The sequence below is a fragment of the Nicotiana tabacum genome, chromosome 11 (assembly GCF_000715075.1).
Source record: "Nicotiana tabacum cultivar K326 chromosome 11, ASM71507v2, whole genome shotgun sequence".
Taxonomy (NCBI): domain Eukaryota; kingdom Viridiplantae; phylum Streptophyta; class Magnoliopsida; order Solanales; family Solanaceae; genus Nicotiana; species Nicotiana tabacum.
In genome coordinates this window covers 65,392,934-65,402,844 of record NC_134090.1, presented here as the reverse complement: position 1 = coordinate 65,402,844, position 9,911 = coordinate 65,392,934, and the positions used below count along the sequence as shown (strand labels likewise).

The 9,911-nt window shown below is 36.3% G+C and overlaps 1 protein-coding gene across 1 annotated transcript; it reads right to left on the bottom strand.

The window, feature by feature from the left end:
* Nucleotides 1-364: 364 nt before the first annotated feature.
* Nucleotides 365-9,582, bottom strand: LOC107828108 (vacuolar protein sorting-associated protein 26A-like). The gene is made up of 12 exons (XM_075225134.1): nt 9,388-9,582; nt 8,690-8,737; nt 8,306-8,380; nt 7,144-7,218; nt 6,962-7,034; nt 5,859-5,903; nt 4,816-4,927; nt 2,388-2,454; nt 1,810-1,854; nt 1,442-1,497; nt 985-1,160; nt 365-894 (listed from the first exon to the last, which is right to left on the bottom strand). The coding sequence occupies exons 2-12, from the start codon at nt 8,690-8,692 to the stop codon at nt 692-694; spliced, it is 930 nt and encodes a 309-aa protein (XP_075081235.1). The 5' UTR covers nt 8,693-8,737; nt 9,388-9,582; the 3' UTR covers nt 365-691.
* Nucleotides 9,583-9,911: the final 329 nt, after the last annotated feature.

Sequence of the window (9,911 nt, the reverse complement as noted above, 5' to 3'; positions counted from 1 at the left end):
CTCTCGTCCAATTGAGTCTTTCCCATTCCGATGTTAATGGGCGAAAAAATATAGAGAAAACAGGTCTTTAGAGACAGAATATTCCTTGTAAATTTTAACAAGGAGCACAGAGATTCGAAATTACTAACAGAATTCATAGATGGCTTAGGGCAGTTGAAGAAGAAACACTATAATTCACATGTTGACACCACAAATTACAAAATCAATCGGGATGCACAAGGTTCCTAACAAAACAAATGTTCATATAAAGGCCAGAAAAGGACTTTAAAAAGAAAAAAGGAGAAAAGAAATTAGAAGTAGAGGAATCAATGATAAGTCACTCATGTCATTATCGGAGAAAAGCAGCAAAAATACAATAAAACCCTTAGAGCAACAAAAGAAGAAGCAATCAAGATAAACATCCAATGCAATACAAAGTACAACGAGCTAAATTAGGTTTCCTTATTGCGGTTTAACTTAATCCCTTGTCCCTTTGACCCAGTGTTCCTCAAAAACATCAACTAGAGATTCCAACTTCAATATTCATGTACACAACTGCCTACTCTATACAAATTGCAAGTATGTTCTCCCAGATACCGCAATCTACCAATAAAAAGTCATTTCAGCACCTTTGTAGAATGGCCATCTCAAGCGCATAAAGATATCTCAGAATACAAAGATCGAGGCAGAATAGCAAGGCAATAAGCCATTCTCAAGCGCCAACAGCTTGATTTATTACGGAAGTTTCTGCTAGGCGGAACATAGTGATCTCTTGCTGCTTGAAGTACCGACGGTCCTCTTCATCAACAAGAACAAGATTCAGATAGTATTTCACACTAAATTTGTTGTTGATATTACGATATGTTGGAGTCAGTTCATATGGACTAAGGAAGAGTCTAATGGGTATTGATTCGCCTGTCAATCGAGCACAAACATCAACAATATATTAACCAAAAGTCAATGAAGAAGATAACTGCTCGACTATTAAAGTGTGACTGAATATACCTCTGACGGGAGCACCATCCATCAACTCAAACTTGGCCAGCGTTTCCGTTTCAACATGGGTATTTGCCCCAGAACCTGTTGATTCTCGGCGTCTGATCTCAAGATCCATGTTCTTAATCTTAATTCTTACAAGAAGAAAATATATTTTTCCTATGATAACATCTTTCAGATGATACCTGGAATATTATATTGCACGTCAGAAGAGGCACTTCTAATCAGTAGATGCTTCCATGCGAAAAAACATTAACAAATACACAGAACATGAGCATGAGTTGTTTTTCAGGATTAGAGTGAACAAACAGACACTAATGCAAATCAAAGCTGTTCCCCTCATGCTAAAGCAACACATCTAAACTAGGAGTAAGTGATCTTCATAGTTATGATTGAACATTGTAATAGTTGAAAAGGTGGGGCATGAAAATCCAAAGACACAAACTACTATTAACGTTTTACTCACTTGCTTTTATTGTACTCGAACTCAATATGAAGGCAATCTTCAATTCCGACTTCCATCTGCAAATTTAAACAATAGAAACAGATAAGCACTCCTAGCAGTGCAATTCTCCTCTCCGATACCTATTGTGATCCTCAGATGTGAGTGTCTTGATATCATCACCATGTCAGCCACTTTGTTATAAGTACCATGTCCACTAGTCAGACTTTTGAGCCATTTCACTCCCAACCCAGCAAGCTGTCTAATATTGTTTTCCTTTTCATGTTTCCGTGTACAAGTTTAATGAAAATGTGGGTATTACCTTAATACCCACATTTAGAAAGGAATATTACCTTAATGTGAATGCAGAAAAATCTAGAAAGGAATATTACCTTAATACTATTGTTGATTGAAGGAGGTGGGCTGTAGTTGCGCACCTGATTCAAAGCCAGACGTAAACTCAGCAAGTACTCTTTCTTTAGAAGAATAAACTCAGCAAGTACTCAATATAGTAACACTCAAGATCTCCATGAAACAGGTTCAAAATTAACCAACTAGAAACGAATCTGAGATGCAGAAAGTATTATATAAATTCCATGCCGGCCCCTTCTCCGAACTTATTCTTTCTTTTGGTGGTTCCATCAAAATGCCCTATAGAACCTTTTTTTCTTTTCCTTTTGTTTGGGTGAAATGCAAATTCAGAATGCCCTAGACTCTTTTATTCAAAGTAAAGAGGCAAAGGCTGCTAACTAGATAAATCTAATTTTGAGCAACCCTAAATGAGCAGTGAGGGTAGGCCATAAGATAATGTGAATTTTTGACAGGATACGTCAAGAACACAAGATTAATGAACTTTAACAATCCAACAAATCGAACGAAGGAAAATGTATGTCATAACTCATTAGGACTTCATAAGGTACGCCGACTATTTAAAATTGGCAAAATAAGAATGAGAGAAAGAGAATTTTACCACAAAGTCTTGACATTCAACTATGCTACCAGCATAACCACGGGTGATGGTAACTTTAAGGATATACCTAAAGCCAACACAAAATTCCAGAGATAATTGTCGTTAGTCCGGCATAAGATCTATCAAACTGCTGACATTTTAGCCAGAACACATGTAACATGGACGAACAGGAACAGTAAATTAGGAAAATTAATGGACATACGTACATGGACGACCAGGAACAGTAAATTAGGAAAATTAATGGACACACATACACTACACTACACCACAGTAGAATGCGCATTCTTTGATTCAAATCTCCATGACTAATTTCTGAAATCCTCATATGTTAGTCTTATTTCCCATTCAGCTCTTCAAAACTTATGCAAACCACTTTCAAAACCTCAATTAAATTGATACAGAATGAAAGCCCATTTTTATCTTTCTGGTTCAGTAATTGGTACTTCATACTTCATGTTCTTCTGGCTAGTTCGAGTATTTTCAGTAAACTGCCTCACTTTCACACATTTCAGATGCTAATATGCTCATCTTTAAAATGGCCAGCCACACTTCCTTTTTTTGGATAACTGGAAAATTCTCTAGGACCAGTGGCACACGGTTCAAAGCTTGTTAAATTAGTGGACCTACCCTTTAAATACCAAACTTTTGACTGCCGCAGGATTCAAACATATGAATTGCGTCTAAGCAACACACCACATGCTGCAATCTTACCACTAGACCTTGATTTCCATGAAAGAAAAGGGTCGGGCTGAGGGAGTATGTACATCACGATCAATACTTAGGAATACTTATAAGCTGTGGGGAGAATTTCAGCAGAATATTGAACCAAAAGTGGGGGATGGAAAGAGTATAAAGTTTTGGGAAGATACCTGGTTGGCAGTTGGGAAGTTTAAAGACAAGTTCCTATTTTGTATAGCCCAACTGTTAACAGTCTGCTTTATTGATTTGCAGGAAATGGTCGGTAGCTATCATTCAGGAGAAATTTCAATGACTAGGATGTTTCTGAAATCAGTCAATTTCTATTTTATTGGAGCATATTACTCTAGATGTTAGTAAGATGGATACTCGGATCTGCAACTTTAGCAGGACCGGAATACTTTCCTGTCAAGAGCTGCTACAGCATGCTGCAAGGAAACTGTAGCAATTGGGAGGTGGACTGTCCATGAAAAATGCTATGGAAGACTAAGGCACCTTCAAAGGTTGCGAGCTTTGACTGGGTGACTGCAGAAAATGCTTGTTTGACTCAAGAGCTGCTACAAAGGAGGGGCTTTCAACTGCACAGCAGATGCTTTTTTTGTGAGAAAGAACTAGTCTTCTAGTCATCTGTTTGCTTCACTGTGAAAGTACTTGGCGGATTTGGGCAATGTTCCTGAATATATTATGGTTGTCGCAAGATGTGAAGAGTCTTCTCCTTAGTTGGCAAGGACAGAAAGTTGGCAGCAGATCTAAGCTGATATGGAAGACTATCCCTTTATATGTCATGTGGAATATTTGGCTTGAAAGGAATAAAAGATGTTTTCAAGGAGAGAAACATGTATCTTTTGTAAAATATAGTGTTTACAGGGGGGGTATTAGAACAAGATTTTCTATGCATCCTGTCAAACATAAATAGAACAAGATTTTGTTTTTTGTTTTTTTGAATGAAAGAATATAACAAGCTTTTCTTCAGAAAATAACTTCATGCTTTGACATCTTATCACCTCTCAGCATTCTATGGTGAGTTCCATAATTTGATAAACAAAGCCCTCCATGATCCATAAGTACCAAAACTTCTCTTGGAAATTGTAGGCAATCAGCTAGCCACCAAGGCACCAACTTTCTTTTTTTTTTTTCTTTTTTGATAACTGAAAAATCCCTGAAGCCCAATGATACACGGTTCGAAACTTGGTGAAAAATGCCCCCCCCCCCCTACTACCAATTTGCCTTTTGTGCACGTTATGAATTATGATTAATATACAACTAACTGATTAATTTGTTTGATCATGTCACAGAAATCATCCAACAAGCCAGAACTCTTCTTATATAATAATATCAAGATAGATTAATGCAACTTCACATATCAGAAAAACTATGCGACCTGTTCTGACTACCAATAAGTGTAGCTACAACTAATTAATAAGTTTCCATAAAATTTAATCCGAAATAGAACTGAGGAAAATAACCAGGATGCTATGATGTGCCCAACCTTGTTGGAATCATCACTAGTCTAGAATCAATCATATCGAACCGTGCGCTACTTGAGCTTAGGAATTTCCCATTTATCAGGGAAAAAAAATCTAGATTCAATCATATACAGTACCAAATAAACCTCTATGGCAGAAACAAACAATTAAAAATCCTTTCCACCAAAAAAAAAAAAAAAACAAGGGAGAAACTGAATAAAAGTATCATATATATGCTGCAAGGTTCCAAAACAAAAGAAACTTACCTAAGTCGGACATTAACACCATTATACGTTTCATAGGGCATTTCAACAGTTGAAAACTCAAAAGGATATGTTTTCCTTTCATAAATTTCACCAGGAACATCCAATTCTCGAACTACAAAAGAGAGAAATATTAAATGCAGAAAATGAAGCAATATATAAGGAAAAACCAGCAGGAAAAAGTACAAGGAAAGTTTGAGACCATAATTCTAAGTGGATGTCAGAGTATTTTATGTCAAATAACTTACAACACCTAAATAGCATACCCACTAAACAACAGCTCAAATGGAAATGCTTTAGCTCATTGAAGTCCAGCAAAGATAAGTAGAAATAACCTAACTTATAGGTTACCATGCCACAATTGGCAATTGAAGAACACCGAATATTGCGCTCTCTGACAAAAATCTGCAGCTAGATTGACAGGAAACTTGTCTCTCTGGACCATGGATAAATAAAGCAAAGCCGACGGTTCAAGCAAAAGAATGAATAGGCAGCCAGGCAGAACTATAATGCCATGACGGGACAACAACAGTAGTAGAAGAGAAAGGGAAAGGAGAGTCTAGCAACCTCAATTAATTTCCTAGGAAAAACCATTAAACAAAGTCTGCATAATGCACCTAAGAACAACAAAGGCTGTATAAAAAAACAGAAATCAATCATGATTCTCTATTCTTGACTATGAAGAATGTAAAATATTGAGAAGCTGCAAAATGTAGCATTCCGGCTAAAATTATAGTTAAATATGATAGGTTCTACAGATTATGACTCAACTTCTAAGACAAGTAAAGATCATAACAAAATAGAAACATTAGACTGCTCACCGAGGTCCCATGAACAGGAAGTATGAGAAACTCACAGCAAAATCAATGTACTAGAATATAGACTCTAAAAGAATTAACACAATCTAACCTGATAGTAGCTCACAAGTCAGAAGCAACAGTCAAATTTAAACAAGACAACCAAGAAAACATGTGTCATCAGTTCACTCAGCTAAGTAATAAATTTTCCTGTTCTGCTTCCACTTGCATCATATATGATATACTTACCAAGGGATGTGAAGTCGTAAAAGTTTCCCCTGTCAAAGTACATTTCTGGACAAGAGAAAAAAGACAATAGCAACATGAATTAATTATCCACAGCAGGTATATCAGCCAAAAAAAAAGTCACAGATGTGATGTGCAATATCTAGAATGCTGCATAGCCAAATAAAGACTACAAATAAAACAATTATACCAGCAAGAGACCATACATTTACTGAACTAAAATTTTATAGCAAAGCAAACATGAACGTACAAAAGAGAAGCTGCGAGGAGGAAAGCTTGTTTTTCGTTTTGGATAAGTCAAGTAGATGTTCTAATTGTTATGCAGTTTAGCCGATAAAGACTATACACAGAAAAATTATACCAGCAATTTAACTGAACTATATAGTTTTTTTATCAATATCAGACCTGGAATGCTAGTTCTTCCTTTTTTGAATGTCACGCAGCAGGTTCCACACACACAATGAAACATCATAACCATGAATAGTGGTGATAAGGATAAAACAAGGAAAAAGGCAGGCTTATTCATTGAAGTATAGGATAATTAGTATGAAGATATAAGCATACTAACTGAAAACAAAGCTTTTTTTATAACCGAGAAATCCTCGAGGCCAATGGCACACAGTTCGAAACTCGGTGGATAATGGGTCCGCCCCTCTACCCTTCTCCACTTAAATGCCAGGCTTTGTTTGTGGCAGGGTTCGAACCAGTGACATGCGCTGGGAGTTGGAGGGGGGGGGGGAGGGGGTAAAAAAGCAGTTATTTCTGAAAGTCAATAGCAAGCAGCATGCAGTCTGCGCAACTGATAAGCAGAGTTTTTTTCTCCTTTGAGAAAGAAACAGGTAAGCAGAGCTTCACCGCAACCTTAGCTGAATTATCAGTTAGGAAAAGAGGTTACTTTAGTCCAACCCACTTCCCACACCTCAACGAAAGAAAAAAAAAATAGAAAGCAGATCATAGAAATCAATGGGTATATTGATATGTGGGGAGAGAGTTCAAACTGGAAAAGATCAATGTAATTTTAATCTCAACATTTGCCGTCAATGCACTTGATTGAGAAGGACACGAAACTGCAAATTGTTAAAAATTGTGACCAGTTGACAGCTCACCTATCTGGCCAAGAAGCTCAACTTTGATTCCATTATGTTCAACCTTCTTTCCTGATACTGGCTCTACAGAAATCTGAAGTCACAAGAAACTACATTCTCAAGAAAAGGTAAAGGATACCTTTCGACAATTAACAAAATAAAAGAGAATTATAAGAATCAAAAGTATGACACATGAAAAGTACCTTGCCAACAATGTTTTCTTGACTATGGAAAAGTGGGACCATAACAGTTTGACCATTTTCCTTCTTCAACGGAACCTAACAGAAAATAGATAATCAAGAATAGAACACAACAAGCAAACAGTAAAACAGAAAATAGATAATCAAGAATAGAACACAACAAGCCAACAGTAAACTTGTAAAGTGAAAACATCTCCAGTTTTGTTCTGACCGTTCAAATCAAAAAGATTGCACCTATTCTTTTTCTTTTCAATTTTTTTCAAGTCATATAGGTTGCATCTATTTACATGCACATTCAAGTGCATTGCATCTTGTTTCACACTACATCTGATTTATGCTAATTAGACATATAACTGCAGCACACATCTGATCTGGAATTCAATATTCAACTTCTCCTTTTTAAAGTCTTTTTGTTGAGGCGTCCCAATAATGTAAAAGTAACATGCTTATTGTTATTACTTCCTCTATCGACCATTCTATTCTATTCCTTAACTCTAGGTTGCTAGATAACTTATATTGTTCACCACATAAACATGATATTATAGTTCTAATGCCACGAAGATAGAACTGCGCTTAAGGTTTGATGGTTTTTCTATATATTTAAAGAAGACATGTCATGTCCTTATTTTCTGATAACTACATTATCTGTCATGCAGAAATAGTTCTTTTTTGGGATAGGTGAGTCATGTAGAAATACTGTAACAAAGTCGATTAAAATAAGTTTTCATAGACATCTAGCAACAAGGTTGAACTTCGATCCACAATTGATGAATTTAATATCAAATAAAGAGACCAACTAGCAGCGTTTAGGTCATCAAAGGGGGGTTATTATCCCATGGAACAACAAACTGTTAGCCGAAACAAAGAAGAAACAATATATCAACTATGTTTCCCATCCAGTTTGTGAAACATATATTGAGCATTTTTTTACCTACTGGCTATCTTACACCACTGAAGACAAAATGTTTCCATCAACATGACTAAAGCTCCTGGTCAGCTAATAAAATGAAAATGACAAACAATAAGCACATCCATGAGCAGAAGTTTCTACACGCAACTGCAGATTATGGCATCAATCTCCGCCGACGGCTTCATCTTCATTGATAAGTGTTATAAACATGATAAGAGCTATAACCAAGAAACAAGACTAACACTGGTAACCTACCGGTTTCCGGGATTTCCCATCAGAAAATGTGATTGAGATGTTGCATGCTGGCTTGAACGCTCCAATGATATAATTCTGCAAGAAGGATGCCCGGTCATTTCAAAGACCAGTAATCATGGGCATATGGTTTAAAAGTTGGTATTTTAAGCATTAGTTTTGCATTAAGCATGCAGGAATATCAACACGCATCTATATACACGAGGTAGCCAGTAGCTGATGTTAAAATTGAAAGGCCAATTACACACTCGCACAGATAGGTAATTAGACATACATGTATATGTGTGTGTGTGTGTGCGCGCGCGTGCGCAATCACACACACAGAGAGCTATGTGGTAGCATAAGAAGCATATGTCCAACAACAATAAGCAATTGGTGAAACTTTACCATGTTATAAGAACTGCGAACTGGACCAACACTCTATCTTAGAAGAACCTGCATATGACACATACTTCAAGATTAGAGCTTGCAACATAGGAATAGCTACATACAGTTCATTCTAAAAAGTTACTTACAGATGTTAACTATCATGTTCTTTAAACACACCAGCATTAACAAGGGATCCAAATGGATAGACGTATTTGCAGTTGAAGGGGCATTTTTAAATCAGATTAAAAGGTACGATATTGAAATCATTATTCAGTAATCTAAATGTATTTGTAAGACTTGAATTTACGGCTTTCTTACTGAAAACTCACAATGTAACAATTAAAGATCTCGACTTTAGGCCTTCTTTTCTCTTCTTCTTTTTTTCTAATCTTCCAGGAATTAGTCAATAAGAAATAAAATAAGATTAATACTTCATAAGAAATTTGAAGTCAACATCAAATGTGAAGAAAATAAGAACGCAAATAAAGTTGTGAGATCACAAACAACAGTGAGAAATCGGGATGTAGCCACTCGTTCATGCATTGGGAGCAAACGCATAGAATTAATACCAGTTCATCAAAAGAATTGAAATACAATTCAGAAATTCGCATTCTAAACTAAATTTCGTAGGAAGAAAGGAATTAGGGTTTTACTGATTAGATGAGGAATTAGGAAATTTGAAGAGGAAGAGAAAACGGAGGAGCTTGTTAGCTTACAGCTGGATTTCGCCGAACAAAGAGATCGTGAAAGAGCTCGCCGGGAGAGGAGCAAGTGTGCAGAGGAGGTAGAGTGGTCGATCAAGCCGAGATGGCAGATGTGTTACAAGTACCCTCAACAATGGTTTTGTTTGACTGTTGCATACGAGCAGGGTTCCTACAAAAATACAAAAGTGGAACCAAACCGAAGAAGGTGAAAAATAAAATTAAAAAAACATACCAACATAAAAGGAAAAAAAGAAATATTGTCATTAATATATTATATTATGGATGTTCATTTAGTACTTCGTTGTAAATAAGCTTTCTGAAAAAGCTTATCCATATGGGACTCCGCCGTAAATATGTTTATCTATTTAGTACTCTATTGGAAATAAGTCTCATGAAAAAGCTTATCACTTCACTACCCGATTATGGATAAAGATTACCTCCGGTAAAAGATTATCCATATCGGATATAATAATCTTATCTTTTTGATACTCGATTATGGATAAACATTACCCTAGGTAGAAGATTATCCATATCGG